This window comes from Saccopteryx leptura, chromosome 2 (assembly GCF_036850995.1).
Source record: "Saccopteryx leptura isolate mSacLep1 chromosome 2, mSacLep1_pri_phased_curated, whole genome shotgun sequence".
Classification (NCBI taxonomy): Eukaryota; Metazoa; Chordata; class Mammalia; order Chiroptera; family Emballonuridae; genus Saccopteryx; species Saccopteryx leptura.
In genome coordinates, this window is record NC_089504.1 from 18,094,780 (window position 1) to 18,111,142 (window position 16,363).

Genomic DNA, 16,363 nt, shown 5'->3' on the forward strand with positions numbered 1-16,363 from the left:
GGATACGTTGTAGACCCTCAGTAACTGTGGGATACGTTGTAACCCCTCAGTAACTGTGCATTCTTTTTCTCACATCGCGCTCCTTTTCATATCCATGCGGTTGGCAGAGGGCGTGGAGTCGGGGAGAAGGGAAAACGGGAGATCGCAGGATTAGGACCAAAAAAATAGCTTGAGACACTAGAAGAAAAAAGGCCCAAAAGACAGAGAGGCAGTTTGGTAGTACAAAACGTTCTTTACCTTAGTTTAGAAAAATCAATTCTACAAATACAGGGTGGGGATGACCAGATTTATTTGCAGTGCGTGTGAACAAGGAACCGGTTGACACAAATCCTGGGCTGTGTGATGGTAAGCCTCGTGTTCACAGAGAGGGAGGTGACAGTTCGTTTCGGCTCTGCTGGTCAGATCACACCTGGACATAAGCTGATATAATGCCTAGTTCTAGACATCAAAACTCAAAAAGGACTGGAGCAAACTGGAATGTGTTGCAAAGAATCCAACTAAATGAATCTACACTATGAGACACATGTCGAAATCACTAGGATTGGAAAACAATGATTTAATACCCAGGGTTGTAGAGGATATAGTGCAATAATCACTCCTACAGACAGTTGATCAGGATGAAATTGGTATAACCTTTCTGGAGGACATCTTGACATGGATCAAAGCTTTAAATATGTCAATATCCTCTACCCAGCAATTCATCTTCTCACTCTTAAAAAAATTCTACACATGGATACACAGAGATGTGTAGAAAGGTATATATCTTTAGGAGTGTGCATTATATTATAGTGAAAAATTGCAAACTTCGGAATTTAAACAATGGGGAACCGATTAAATAAATGATGACACATCGATATAGTAGAATGTGGCAGACATTAAATGGTATCAGAGTCAATACTTAATGACATGGGATAAGGGGTAAGATATATTTTATTTAGCTTAATTTTTTTTTTTTTAATTTTTTTTTTTTCCATTTTTCTGAAGCTGGAAACGGGGAGAGACAGTCAGACAGACTCCTGCATGCGCCCGACCGGGATCCACCCGGCACGCCCACCAGGGGCGACGCTCTGCCCACCAGGGGGCGATGCTCTGCCCATCCTGGGCGTCGCCATGTTGCGACCAGAGCCACTCTAGTGCCTGAGACAGAGGCCACAGAGCCATCCCCAGCGCCCGGGCCATCTTTGCTCCAGTGGAGCCTCGGCTGCGGGAGGGGAAGAGAGAGACAGAGAGGAAAGCGCGGCGGAGGGGTGGAGAAGCAAATGGGCGCTTCTCCTGTGTGCCCTGGCCGGGAATCGAACCCGGGTCCTCCGCACGCTAGGCCGACGCTCTACCGCTGAGCCAACCGGCCAGGGCTATTTAGCTTAATTTTAATTTCACGAGTGGTCTCAGTTTATTTTCAAATAAAGAACTGGTGACCTTTAGGGTCAAGCTGGTGCCCTTGAGATCAAGCCCTGCTCGAGGCTCATACCAGCCATCCTGGGATGGAGCTGGTGGTACTGGGATCAAGTTGGCGACCTCAGGATAGAACCAGTTACCTCGGTGCTCTGGGGTGACGCTGTATCCATTATGCCACTGCCCAGGGCAAGAAAAAAATTTAAACCCTGTCCAGTTGGCTCAGTGGTAGAGCGTCGGCCTGGCGTGCAGAAGTCCCGGGTTCGATTCCCGGCCAGGGCACACAGGAGAAGCGCCCATCTGCTTCTCCACCCCTCCCCCTCTCCTTCCTCTCTGTCTCTCTCTTCCCCTCCCGCAGCCGAGGCTCCATTGGAGCAAAGATGGCCCGGGCACTGAGGATGGCTCTGTGGCCTCTGCCTCAGGCGCTAGAGTGGCTCTGGTCGCAACAAAGCGACGCCCGGGATGGGCAGAGCATCGCTACCTGGTGGGCAGAGCGTCGCCCCCTGGTGGGCGTGCTGGGTGGATCCCGGTCGGGCGCATGCGGGAGTCTGTCTGACTGTCTCTCCCCGTTTCCAGCTTCAGAAAAATACAAAAAAAAACAAAAAAAAAAGAAAAAAAAAGAAAAAAATTAAATACCCCAAATCTTACTATCCAGAGAATAACAATTAAAGCACCTTAATATGTTTATTTGTATATATGTGTATGTGGATATATATGCATACATTGTGTCTGTATGCATACTTTGTGTGTGTGTGTGTGTGTATTTTAAAAACAGAATAGGATTGTTTTGTACTTACAGATTCACAATATGCTTTTTAAAAGTTAGTTAATAATGCTAGATCATGAACAACTCACAATAACTTTTACTGTTCTCTAATAACTTTTACTTTTCTCTTATTTTCTTCATATTAAAATGTATTTGTTTTTGTTATGCACCCTCAGTGGAAAATCACACCAAATATCTGCGATTGTATCTGAGTTTACATATGTGGAAGGAATTCCCTTTTGCATTCTTCTCTGTAGACTTTTCCCTCCACAATGTATCGTGGAGACGTTTGCGTGTCAGGACAGATCTATGTCACTGTATTTAATGGTCTCATGAAAGTCTGTTTCAGAGATATGCCATCATTTTTTAAATCAGTTCCCTGTAAGTGGGCTTCTGGTCATTCCTTTCTTTTTCCGAAATGATAAACAATCATGTTTAATTATATTTTACCATAAAGGTTTTCTTTTTAGCCATGAAGATTTTTAAAATTTCAACGTGAATCCCAAGAATGCTATGGAATCTTCCTTCCTGGGGGACCAGAGAAGCCAGCGTTTGAGTTCAGGTCTCGCCTCTCTCGGCCCGTTTCCCCACCTGGAGGAATAGGACTGTGTGTGGCCAGGCTGGGTGACGTGCCTGGCACTGGGCCCGGTGCGTAGTCATGCCCGGTGGCAGGCAGCAGTGTGGTCAGAGCGTTTCCAGGGGTGGATGTGTATGACGTGTGACGTTGTCCTAGAGCTCAGAACACACTGTGAGTTGTGTGGTTGAGGGAGCAGAAGTTTCGGCTACTTTGCACCCCTTTCCAGGACTGGCAGTGTTCGCATTCCTTGGATGGTCGGAGATCAGATGGGATTTTTTACATTCCCAAGCTACATATTTCTCTATCGGGTGCAGTTCTGGGCAATCTAAAATGCAATATCGCTGTCACCAGCTCGAGGAAGACACAGAGCCTGAATAATTTAACATGTCACCACCATCCATCATGATACCAAGAGTGCGGGAGATGGAGCGTGGAGGGGTGGGCGCTCCAGAGGCTGCCTAGAGGTGTGTGGACAGGGCGGCCCAGTCAGAGAAGGCAGGCTTACAGGAAAGAAACAAAGAGTTCATTTCCCAGGCCCAGGAAGGACCACACAGTCTGTCCCTGTTCCAGCCTTTCCCGTACTATGCCTTTCAAGTTGTTCGGAGGCCCTGATGTTTAAACTTCGGCTCCTGTTCCTAGCTTGCTACTTAATACCTATCTCATCCTGGGGAAATTCTAAGTATCTCTGAATATCTCAGTTTATTTATCAGAAAAATTGAGATAATTCTCTTGTAGAGGGCTTAGCATTGTGCCTGGAATATCTTAATTGCCCCTTACCAGAAAGTAAGCTCCAGGAAGTCAGGGAGGTTTTGTCTGTCATCCTCAATGTCTAGAAAAGTGTTTGGCATAGAATGGCCACTAAGTTGATAATTGTTAAATGAATGAACAAACGAATGAGTAACTGTTGTGATTCTGGTTTTTTTTTGCATTTTTCTGAAGCTGGAAACGGGGAGAGACAGTCAGACAGACTCCCGCATGCGCCCAACCAGGATCCACCCGGCACGCCCACCAGGGGCGACGCTCTGCCCACCAGGGGGCGATGCTCTGCCCCTCCGGGGCGTCGCTCTGCCGCGACCAGAGCCACTCTAGCGCCTGGGGCAGAGGCCAAGGAGCCATCCCCAGCTCCCGGGCCATCTTTGCTCCAATGGAGCCTTGGCTGCGGGAGGGGAAGAAAGAGACAGAGAGGAAGGGGGGGGGTGGAGAAGCAAATGGGCGCTTCTCCTATGTGCCCTGGCCGGGAATTGAACCCGGGTCCCCCGCACGCCAGGCTGACGCTCTACCGCTGAGCCAACCAGCCAGGGCCGTGATTCTGTTTTTAGATGGCCAGTGGTTCCAGGACCGACTGAATGGTCACCCACTGCCTTCTCAAACACTGGGTCAGGACTCAGGGTGCCTGAGCTTAGCGGCCTCTTTCAGTGTAGCTCTGGAATAAATATCTCTCCTCTGTGTTAGATCTCTTCTCTCTCTCTTCCTTCCCCCCCCTATATAACCCCACCCCCACATTCTATAGTTCTATCATCAGTCTTGAGAACAGAGAATTAAATTTTAACCTGTAATTTTTTTCTTCTTTTTTAAGTGAGAAGAAGGGAGATAGAGAGACAGACTCCCACAGGCACTCTGACCGGTAACCCCTGGCTTGGGCCAGTGGTCTGCCCATCTGGGGCCATGGCTCGTAACTGAGCTATTTTTAGCACCTGAAGTGGAAGCTTCGTGGAGCCATCCTCAGGGCCCGCAGTTGATGCGCTCAAACCAATCTAGCCATGGTTGCAGGAAGGGAAGAGAGAGAGAGACAGAGAAGGGGGAGGGGGAGCAAATAGCCACTTCTCCTGTGTGCCCTGACCGAGAATTGAACCTGAGACATCCACATGCCAGCCCCATGCCCTACCACTCAGCAAACTGGCCAGGGCCTTAACATTTTATTGAGGTAAAATTCATGTAACATAACGTTAACTGTTCACAATTGTAAACGGTGCTATTCATTACTGTTTGGTAGATTCACAAGGGTGTGCAACTGTCACCTTTGTGTCGTTCCAAGGCGTCTCCATCACACCAGTCGGAAACCACGTACTCGGTCACGATCCCTGTTTCTCCTCTTTCTCTGCCCCGCCCTGGCAACCCCCACGCTCTCTGTGGGTTTACTTCTTTTGGATATTTTATATAAATAGAACCATGTGATATATAACATTTTATCTGCCTTCTTAGCAGAATGTTTTCAAGGTTCATCCACATTGTGCCATGTCAGCATTTCCTTTTCCTAGCTGAATGATATTCCCTTATATATCATAGATAGACCACATTTTGGTTATCCATTCATCAGTTGATGGTCATTTGTTTGTTTTTCCCTACTTTTCCACTATTGTAAATAGTGTAATGATGAATATTCAAGTACCAGTATTTTTCGGAATACCCTATGTTCACTTCCTGGGGGATATGCCCAGGGACAGGATGGGTAGGTCCTGTGACAAGTTTGTATTTCACTTCTTGAGGAACTAACTCTTCTCCACAGTGGCAGCGTCGGTGTGCATTCGCAGCGGCAATGTCTGCGGTTTCTGGCATCTCCCTGTCTATTCCAACACCTGCTGTTTTCTCATCCTGTTGATTATGGTCAACCTGGTGGATACGAAGTGGTTGTCCTCTTGTGGCTTTGATTTGTGTTTCCCTGATGACTAATCTTTTCAGCAGAACAGAGGGTTTTCAATGAGACGAAAGCTAGGTTCTCAGGTGGGGGCTCTGCCATTGGTAAGTTGTGTGATCTTGCATAAGCAGCCTCGAGGTTCTGAAGGTTGGTTTGCCCTCAGTAAGACTGAGAGGATTCTTACCTCTCAGACCCCTGGGCCGTGGAGATGGGGCACTGCATGTAGAGTGCCCAGGGCAGCGCCTGTCACACTCTGAAACGTGCCTGGCCCCTCTTCTTCATGGCTCCATCTGAGACCACTCTGGGGCCCATGGAACAAGGGCAGAACACCTTACAATGCCTCTTCTTTTCTCTTGCCGGTCCTTGACCTTTCTCACTTTCTCTCAGCTTCTAAATGGAACTACTTGAGCAGCCCTGAATAATGAATGGCTGTCCTTTAGGTCACAAAATGAACAATTTCGTGTTAAAATGTTGGCAGAGGGGTCCCTTTTCCATTAGACTGAGTCATCTCCGAGTCAGTCAGTCTATACTTGGCCTGTGTCCCTTTCAGATTATAGAGACGCCCTGAGGCTAGGTGCCCTGGGTGGCTGCCACCTCCCTAGGGTGTCACAGAAGTCAGGGAGTCACCATTCCCACTGATCGGCGATTCCTTTTCTCCTAATAAACCTGGGAAATGAATGGGCCCTCTCCCTCCCTCTTTGGTCTTTGTATTAACTGTTTATAGGTGCCGTACAGCTTTCCTCGTGGTGACCACGCGAGCTCGGAGTTACTGTCCCTCTTTTAAAGGTGAATTCAGAGAGGTTAGGTGTCTTGTCCAAGCCCGCTCAGCCAGGCAGTGAGACCGAGGATTAGAACTCATGTCTGACATCAGTACCCTGCTCTCTTTCCATGGAAGTGTGTTACCTCACGTGGCTCATGGATTACACCCACGGAGAGACCTGCTAGACTCTAAGGGCCCGGGGTCAGAGACAATGGCTATTCTCTTTTAATGGAATCTGAGCCACACCATTTCTTATCCAAGTCACATTAAAAAATGATTCAATCCCTTAGTGTGGCCTGTGGCTCATTCATCTCTCCCCTGTGCCCAGAGGCCGGTCCTTAATTATTCTCAGTAGTAATGGCTGCGTAGGGGCCGCCAGAACTCTGCTGTCAACAGGGTGGACACTGGACCCGCTGTGGTCTTCACTGAGATGTGCTGAGGCAGAAAACAGACCCTGGGTTTGGGAGACTTTTTGTACCAAATATGTAAAATCTTTCAGTATAATAATAATTTTACAGTAGTTACATGTTAACATGGCAATATTAAATACAACCGATTGCGAAAATTAATGCTCATTTCTACCTTTTTAATGTGGCTACTAAAACATTTAAAATGGCATGTGTGGCTCACCTGATGGTTTCCCTGGACAGGTTGGGGTAGAGGCAGCCTCGTGGAGTCTCCGTTCCCATCCTGAAAATGGCACTTAAGGCGGGTGGTGAGGGTCAGAGGGGTCGGAATGGAGGAACTGAAGAAGTCTCCATGGTCGTCAGGGCCTGACGTCTGTGTGATTGGACATGCGGGTTGATGCAGGCATCCTTAGGATCTTGCCAAGCCTAATTAGAATTGCTACTAACAGCCTGACCTGTGGCGGCGCAGGGGATAAAGTGTCGACCTGGAACGCTGAGGTTGCCAGTTCAAAACCCTGGGTTTCCTTGGCAAGGCACATGTGAGAGTTAATGCTCCCTGCTCTTTCACCCCCTCCCCCCAAAATGAATAAATAAAATCTTAAAAAAAAAAAAAAAGAATTCCTACCAATAGCCCAATGACACAGGTTCAAGGGAGAAGCTATGAAAGTGGGAAGTACACCCCGTCCCTGAGAGCAGCTAAGGGACCTGCAGATCCACGGAGGGCAGGTCACCAGGCTTGGCCCCCGCTCCACCCCCTGCGCACACGTGTGCTCACACCTTCCCAGGCTAGCTAGCAACGAGGCAGGCTTTGCAGGTGGGCAGACCTGATTTCGGTTCCAGCGCCCTCGCTCACTGCCTCACCTCCCTTCTCTGAGACCGGGTGTATTCATCTGTAAAACAAGCCTCCTCATGCCTTCCTTGCAGGAATGGCTGTGGACAATGAGGCACTGACTGGTACGTAGTTCACTGTCCCGCCAGCATAGAGACCCAGGGAAAGGACTCCGAAGTCCCGGTCTGGATTTGAATTGCGGTTCAGCTACTTACAAGCTGTGTGGCCCTGGGATAATTAATTTCCTTGTGCCTACATGTCCTCATCCATTACAATGGGAATAAAAATAGCAACCTACTTCTCAGGGTTACTGTAAGGATTTAAGCACGTCCATACATGTAAAGGGTTTTGCCTGGCAGGGAGAGAGTGCTATACAAGGGTTAGCTTTTCTTATTACATTAGAATTGCCTGGGGACTTCTTTATTATCCCCAGTAGACTATCCCAGGAAGGAATGAGTTCTGTCTTCCATGTCCACGGTGGCCGGGGCATAATGGGTCATTTCTTGGGAGAGGAAGAAAGATAAGAATGAGGGAGAGAGGAGGGGGGGAGGCAGGATTTACCCGGCACATTTAAAGGATTGGGGTGCTATTAAAGGGCATGTGGGAAGGGCTGGGGTAGACCCAGCTGGCACAGTCCCTCCTTTGTTCTCTGCTGCCCAAAACTCAGCTGGACGATGGACGGATGCTTCCTGTACCTAAGGCATCTATTTTATCGGATACCTTTATTTTTCCTTGGCTAAGAATTATGTGTAGATGAGCAAAAATCCTCCCTCCCCCTCCTACTTGCTTGCCTCCCTCCCTCCCTTCCTCCCTCTCTCTCTCTATTCTTCCTTCCTTCCTTCCTTCCTTCCTTCCTTCCTTCCTTCCTTCCTTCCTTCCTTCCTTCCTTCCTTCCTTTCTTCCCTCCCTCCCTCCCTCCCTCCCTCCCTCCCTCTTTTCCTCCCTTTCTTCCTTCTTTCCTTCCTTCTTTTTTCCCTTCCTTCTTTCCTACTTCTTCTGCAACAGTAACATATTTGACGACAATCTGACGAGTTCTGCTGGCCCCTGTAGAGCTCTGCTCTGTAACCGCCCCCAGAGGCTGTGCAGAGCCTCTGCCAACTCCATTTCAGAGGAGGACTTTAAAGGGGCCGCAGCATCCGGTGTAATCTGGACCATTTCCTGCTGTCTCCAGCCCTACCCTAGTTGCTGGGGGTTGGGGGGGGTGCACTAACGGGCAGGGGTAAACCATGACTTAAGACAAGTCATGTTTGGAGGCAAATATCAGACATTGTTGTTTCTTGTGCTCTTTCATTCATTGCAACTTACTGTCTCAAGAAAGGGGCAGGACAGGTATCAGTTTTCCCATTTTACAGAAGTTTAAACCGAGAGACCTTGTCACAAGTGGTTACACATTTGAGTTTGGCCATCACTCATGACTAGCAAATCACTCTCCGTTTCTTTTTATTTTATTTATTTATTTTATTATTATTATTATTTTTTTTTTTTTTTTTGCATTTTTCTAAAGCTGGAAACAGGGAGAGACAGTCAGACAGACTCCCGCATGCGCCCGACCGGGATCCACTCTACACGCCCACCATGGGGCGAAGCTCTGCCCACCAGGGGGCGATGCTCTGCCCATCCTGGGCGTCACCATGTTGCGACCAGAGCCACTCTAGCGCCTGAGGCAGAGGCCAAGGAACCATCCCCAGCGCCCGGGCCATCTTTGCTCCAATGGAGCCTTGGCTGCGGGAGGGGAAGAGAGAGACAGAGAGGAAGGCGCGGCAGAGGGGTGGAGAAGCAAATGGGCGCTTCTCCTGTGTGCCCTGGCCGGGAATCGAACCCGGGTCCTCCGCACGCTAGGCCGACGCTCTACCACTGAGCCAACTGGCCAGGGCTCACTCTCCGTTTCTGAACCTTGGTTGTTTCCTCTGTAGAGCGGGCATCACGATAGCGCCCTCCTCTGAGTACTGTGAGTTTGGAATGAGGTGATGTGTGCAAAGATCAAGTACACAGTACTCGGCACCTTGACGCTTGGAGAGCAATCTGCTTTTCCCAAGGTTCCCTTGTGAGCTGTTTCCAGGAAAGCAATTTGCATTCCTCGGAGTCATACTTGGAGCTGGCCAGACTAGCCCTGAATCCTAACTCTCCTGCTCATCTTCTCGGTGACTTGCAGCACCTAACTTTGTCCATGCCTGTCTTTGTGTCTTTGTTTTATTATCTAGTTTGTTAATTACACCGTCCTTAGGATGATGATTATGTGCGATAACATACAGACGTCTTCTGGGTACAAAGTAGTTGCCCCACAGGTTGGTGGAATGAATGAATGAGAGAGTGAATATACAATGACAGAACTGGAGAGAGTGCCTGCAGGTGGGCTGTCTGTGTACAGAACACCAATTCAATACTCCACCAGAGGAAATGGCACAGGAAGTCCTCTCGGGAATTGAATAATTGCTTCCTCTAATGCCTGCTTTTCTTCTCTCAGGTGCAGTGTTTGAATGGATACTAGGTTTCGTTCGTGCTTCATTCAAAAGATGTGAAATATCATTTGACTGCAGATCAAGGGGTCCCTGATTCAGATCCCTCTCCAAAAACAAAAACAAACAAACAAAAAGATGTGAAACCTTTATAGAGAAGGGAGGTGTCCCTCTACCCCACCCCTCCACCACTGACCTCTCCACCCAGGACGGCCACTTGTGCCAGATTCGTGAATCTGCTCCCGGAGATAGTCTGTCGGCGTGGGGGTCTGACACACCATACACCATTTTCCAAACCAAAGTCCCACCGTCTCTCTGCCCGCTGCGTGCACCCAACATGCTCTAAGCTGAAGCTCTGCCTTCGATATTTCCTCTCCGCGGTAAACATCCCTTTAATTCTTCTTTTTCCACATTCTATGCTTTTTTCTTTTATAACAGTAAAAAAAGACAGAAAGCTCAGAAATGGAAATTATCCACATCCTCTCCTGCTGGGTTACCTGCTAGCAGTATTTGGCCTGTTTCGTTTAAGCCTGTCTTCTTCATCATTTTTGCAATCAGCTATTGTAGCGTATGAATGAATGTGTCGCCCTTTCTGCCTCCGTTCCTGAGTTTGCCCCCGGAGCAACCTGTGTCCCCAGCTCCTGCTCCCATCCTCACCGCCCCTGGCCTCCCCAGACCCTGTCTTCTCTCGCCTGGTGCTCTCTGAGCCTCCTAGCTGTCCTCCCTCCCTGGCACCCACTCTGAGGTCTGTGTGCTGCTGCCACCCCTGTCCGGGTATGCACAGCTATGGACTCATTCTCTTGCTCCGGAACCTTCCGTGACATCCGTCCTCAGTGTGACACTCAGCTCCTTCCACTGTGCGGCTCCGGCGTCCTTTCCCTAGTCCGTACTGCACCTGATGTGGCCTCCACCCCCCCACACTCCCCCCCCCCTTACCCGCAGGGACACTCCAGCTCTTACGGGAATTCCTCTTTCTACCACTGAAGCCCCATCCATTCTTCCAGCCCTAACTTAAATCTTTCTTCCTCCATAAAGCCCTCCCCGGTCATCTGTGTTGTGATGGATGGCTCTTTCCCATGTTCCCAGGGTGTCATTGTGTGGAAAGCGTAGCCATGAATTAGGTTAAAGGCACCATAGGACCCCATTTGTCACCTTGACTCGCTTATGATCCTCTGGTTGGCAAGGACCAGGTTGTATCTCTATGTCCGGCGTCTGCCTGTGGGCCTGGTGTATAGTAAGCCTTTGACTGAAATGTGTGCAAAATTAAGTCACCTAGCGTGTTTTCTGAGAGACGGGCTCATCGTGCTAAGTGACAACACGGACCACACATTTTACATATCACATCTTCTTTCATGTTTAAAGAAATCCTGCGTGGTAAAGAGTTAGTGTCCCTATCTTAGGAAGAAGGAACCCAGGGCCCAGAAAGGTGACGCACTTCCTCGAGGTCACAGAGCCCCTAGAACCGAGACCCGCTTCGCTGCAGGGCCTGAATTAATTCCTTCTATAAATCGTGCCGACTCCTGGGGTTGCTTGGGATTTACGGAGAGAAGTTGGGGGGTGGCGCTGTTGCTCTTTGGGACGGATGAGGGACTTACCTCGCTCCGGGGGAGGCCAGAGTGACTAATGGGATGTGCTTCCTCACAGGGGGACTCAGCTTTGGGAGAACCAAGGGGACATCGGGGTCGGAGGCAGACGACGAAACGCAGCTGACGTTCTACACGGAGCAGTACCGCAGCCGTCGCCGCAGCAAAGGTAACGGAGGCCTCGGGCGGATTCCAGGACCCAGTACGGAGGAGGAGAGCCTTGTATGGGCAGCAGAGACTGTGCTTAGTGGCAGGCCCCACCTCTTCTCCAGCCGCTGGTCCCAGTTCAGCGGACACGGCGCTGGGCGTCCGAACCCCGGCTGGACGAGTGATCGTCACTATGTCCTTTCCCTCCGTTCTTTGTGTTCTTTCTGGCCCACCTCCTCCATCAAAGGATGAAGGGATGGTTTTTTTAAAGTTTATGCAGGGTTTTGTTTTTTGTTTTTTCTTTAAATTCAGCACAGGAAGCAACTAAGAGAATCAGATTAAAGGAGGAAGAAGGGAAATTCCTCAAACACAGGTTAACCCGATGCGGTGGTCTGTGCCAGGCTGTTGGGTAGTTCTCAGCACAGGCCGGCGGATTAACTCAGAGGGTCTCGGCCATCAAAGGGCCCAAGGAGACAGGCTCGGCAGTGAGCTGTCCAGAGCCTATCGGACAGACCCCGGATTTATTCAGGAAATCCTACTTCTCGGACACCGAGTCCAGAGGGAAGGTTCTCCAGCTGATTCCTATAAACATGACACCCTGTGACTCTGTGGGCTGTGCCTTCAGCACATGGAATGAGCGTCCCTGCGTGACTGTTGGTCACAATGGCACTCCGTGTAAGGAGATGTCAAAACGCTGAGGAGGACGCCTTAAAGGGCTGCTGTCCCTGGTTCTCTGGGAGACAATGTGCTCTAAAGGGAACACAGAGCATGCTTCAGGAAGTTACCTGTGAATGGGATGCCTCACGCCTGAGTGTTTTTATCATAAGGATGGGGAATTAGCAAGTTCAAGGGTGCATTCCTGAAACCTGGGGTGGCAACAGGCCAGTGGTTCAGGGCAGATCCGTGGGCTTAGTCCAGGCCCTGACAGAGCCGAGGGCCCTCTGGCAAACGTGAAGGCAGCGGGCCCCCCAAGGCACGTGGCAGCCCGTGGCCCTCCTACTCTCCAAGAAGTGGGCCGGGGCGGTGCCTGAGGTCAGGAAGAGCAGGCGAGGCTTCCCCACAAACAGGTTCTTCCTGCATCCCACCCACGTGTGATGATGTGCAGAGAGCAGAGATTGCATAGCTTCTCTGGGCTCTGCCTTCCCAATACCTCAGGGGTTTTTTGTTTGTTTTCTGTAAAATCGGTCTTGTAAAACTGCCTCACAGAGACTTGAAGATGAATTTTGGTTATGATAAATAAATGTATCGTGGTGCCTGGAACGTATTAAGGGCAAAAAAAATCACATAGTAGATGTTATTAACGTCAGTTCGGTTCTCGTTATTGTTTCTGATCTCTCGCTGGTGCCTTTCGCTGGAAAGGCCCCGTGTGGGGTGTCCCTGTTAGCACCTAACCTGAGAAGGTGTTGCAGCCTCTGCAGCCATTAGTATCATTGGGCTCTCTCCCCTTCCCGTGTTCAGGCTGTCTGGTACGGCTGCACTGGAGATCTAGAAGTTGGTGCTGATTGATTCTTGACCTATCTTCTCTCTCCACTCCCCAAATCAGAATTCAGGCTGGGGAAGGTGGGTCCATGCTGCAGGACTGGGCTGTTTACAGCTAATGGGAAGAAAGAAAAACATTCGTCATCGAGCGTTCCCCTTGTAAATCAGAGTTAAACTTTAAAAACGAAAGCAAAAGCATGCCGCAGGATCTGAGAGGGACGATTGGGCTCGTTGCCTCCGCACACTCCCAGAGGCTGGGCTGTGTTTCCAGAACGGGAAAGGTGCGGGCTGCCAGGTACCCTCCACACACACCTTCCTCCCTGGCCCTCTTGTCAGCCGAGCGCCAAAGCTTCATCTTGTCCTCCACTTAGTGTCCACTAAGGACAAGTCCCCCCCTTCCACAGTGGTTCCCCTCGCATCTTTCTCTTCCTCCACAGCAGGGGTCCCCAAACTTTTTACACAGGGGGCCAGTTCACTGTCCCTCAGACCATTGGAGGGCCTGACTATAAGAAAAACTATGAACAAATCCCTATGCACACTGCACATATCTTATTTTAAAGTAAAAAAAAACAAAAAACAAAACAGGAACAAATACAATATTTAAAATAAAGAACAAGTAAATTTAAATCAACGAACTGACCAGTATTTCAATGGGAACTATGCTCCTCTCACTGACCACCAATGAAAGAGATGCTCCTTCTGGAAGTGCGGCAGGGGCCGGAAAAATGGCCTCGGGGGCCGCATACGGCCCGCGGGCCGTAGTTTGGGGACCCCTGCTCCACAGTATCCTGGGTTTGTTTGCTTGCTGGTCTGTTTTAGTTCCTATTTTTTTCTGCCCTCTTTCTTTTCTTCTTCTGTCTTTCCGCTTACCCTGGCTTTCTTCTCCTTGTTCTGCCTCTTCTGTTGTTCTCTTCTGTGTGTTCTCTCTCTTCCCTCTCTTCTTTCCGTCTCTTCTCGTCCCCTTTCCCATGGACCTCTGCTCTTTTCCCCAGCTATACCCTAGAGAACCCTCCCCCCTTCCTTTCACATATACATCAACTATGTGTTCAGCGCTAACTGTGTAGCTGACACTCTTTCAGGCACTGGGAACACAAACCAAGCAAGAATTTTTAAAGAGCCCTACCCTTGTGTACCTCGTATTATATCAAATTACAAAATATAGTAGATGGTGGCAAAGGCTAAGGAAAAAGAACGCAACAAGGGCGGGCTTTGAGAGAGTAGGGAAGGAGTCACAAGTGTAGATTCCCTGAGCACAAGCTCCCCTGCCCCATTTTGCAGAATTACAGGGAACGCTTTCCTGACTCCGTAGTTGATATTGTCAAGGTCAACGCGGCTGCTGTTGCTGCTGTGGTTGTTTGTTGAGCACAGAGAGTGAATGAACTTGGTCCTGGCAAAGCCTCTGTTCCAGCCAATGAAATTACAGCCCAATGCCCAGTTCTGAGAATACTTCCTGGGAGAGGTTGCAGCCCCTTTTTTGCTGTTTCTTCTACGTGGTGCAAGAGCCTAGGTGTCTTCAGAGCTCACTGCTGTAATGGGAAAAGTGTGCAGTACAAAGGTGAGCAGGGGGCAGGTCTGGGAGTCCTTTGGGATGAGAGAGCAATGGAACAGAGAGCATTAAAAGCATGAATTCTCGCAACGGGCTGCCTGGGTTCAAATCCCAGCCCCGCCACTTGCTAGTGGTGCCATCTCGAATAGAAACCTTAGCTCTCTGCCCATCACTTCCCTAATTGAAAAATTAAAATAATAAGATTAAAGCTCTAGGACAGGGGTTGGGAACCTATGGCTCACGAGCCAGATGTGGCTCTTTTGATGGCTGCATCTGGCTCGCAGACAAATCTTTAATAAAAAATAATAATAACGTTAAAAATATAAAACATTCTCATGTATTACAATCCATTCCTTTCCTACCACGCATGTTCATGGTTGCGGGTGGCTGGAACCAATCATAGCTGTCCTCCGGGACAACACCAAATTTTTACTGGATAATGCCTAACGTAGACAGGTCGTTGTATGGCTCTCATGGAATTACATTTTAAAATATGTGGCGTTCATGGCTCTCTCAGCCAAAAAGGAGATTGGTCTCCTGCTCTAGGAGATGGGTCTAAGAATTATAATCAGTTGGTACCCGTGAAGCACACAGGTGGGTCTGAGGAGGGAGAGAAGTCATGGGGAGGGTAAGCCCCTGGGTGAGGAGCATGGGACCGAGTATGCAGACAGATCTCAGGTCTGCTGCCAGGGCACCCTGTGACCTGGGTGTGGTCACGCCAGGTGGCCAGGCCCCCGCTTTCGTATCTGAAACCCGGGAGGGCTGGATCTCCGGATCTCCGCTGTCCCTTTACACGCAGGTCAGTGGGACTGGCCATGTGTCTGTGAGAACGCCCTGCTCAGGAAATGTACCTGCCTTCCAGCTCCTGCCACTTTGCCCCCCGTCCGCCTCCTCCGTGCCCGGTGCCTCTCTCCTTTCCTGGCTCTCCTTCAGGAGAAACTGCCCGCCCCTGGCATGACAGTGGCTGGTGTCATCTCCTGTGGCTGTGCCTTCACCCCCAGGCTTGCCTTCACATCGTCCCAGCTTCTCCCTCATCCCTGCCACCCCACCTCCCATGCCAGCTCTCCTTTAGCACATGCAGTGGGCCAAGTGTTCCCTGTGGCCTGCCCGGGGCCAGCCCGCCCGCCGTCACACAGAGGAGAGGATAAAGGACAGTGACGTAGGAGAAGAGACAGATAAACACACCAGGAAAGGCCACCCCTCAGCCGACTGCACTTAGCAACCACAGCAATTCGCCCTACCTCATTCATTCCCATCTGAAAAGAGGTCTGCGCTGTGTTCCCCAAATCTCAGGCCAGATAGAGGTGGGTCAAGGCATTCAACTGTTGGCGTCTTTGAAGTGCTCAGAAGGAAACAGTGACAGAAATGGGGGTTTTTAATCCTGGATTTGCCACCAAATTTTCTATGTGACCTTGGTCAAGTCACTGCCTGTTTCTGATCTTAATTTCCCGATCGAAAAGTACAGGTTGAGAAAGGTTGTCCTAGAGCAAGTCAGTAAATTCTGGTTAAGGTCTTTCTGACGGTCCAGCAGGAGGCGTGGGGTGCTGGGGAGGATATGAAAAAGAAATATAACTGGGTGGTTCATGCTGTCCCAGTTTTGAGGGAAGAAAGAGGTGGAGGAACACTGGAGAAATGTGGGAGGACTTCTTGGAGGAGTTGAAGCTGAAAAGTGACCTGGGCCCAGCTGTGGTTCTGTCACGGTCCACCCGCACACCATGAGCCGGTAGTCCTGATACTCTGCTCTTTAAAATGGGATCGTAATATCTCCCTCTCAGGGTCATTGTGA

At 49.7% G+C, this 16,363-nt stretch overlaps 1 protein-coding gene across 5 annotated transcripts in view; it reads left to right on the forward strand.

The window, feature by feature from the left end:
* The window catches only part of ASTN2 (astrotactin 2), a 907,524-nt gene that overhangs the window by 286,608 nt on the left and 604,553 nt on the right, over window positions 1–16,363 (forward strand). For all 5 annotated transcript variants that reach the window (XM_066367319.1, XM_066367321.1, XM_066367320.1 and 2 more), the window contains one exon: window positions 11,467–11,574. In XM_066367319.1, the coding sequence (XP_066223416.1) occupies window positions 11,467–11,574 (108 nt within the window). The remainder of the gene's footprint in view (window positions 1–11,466; window positions 11,575–16,363) is intronic.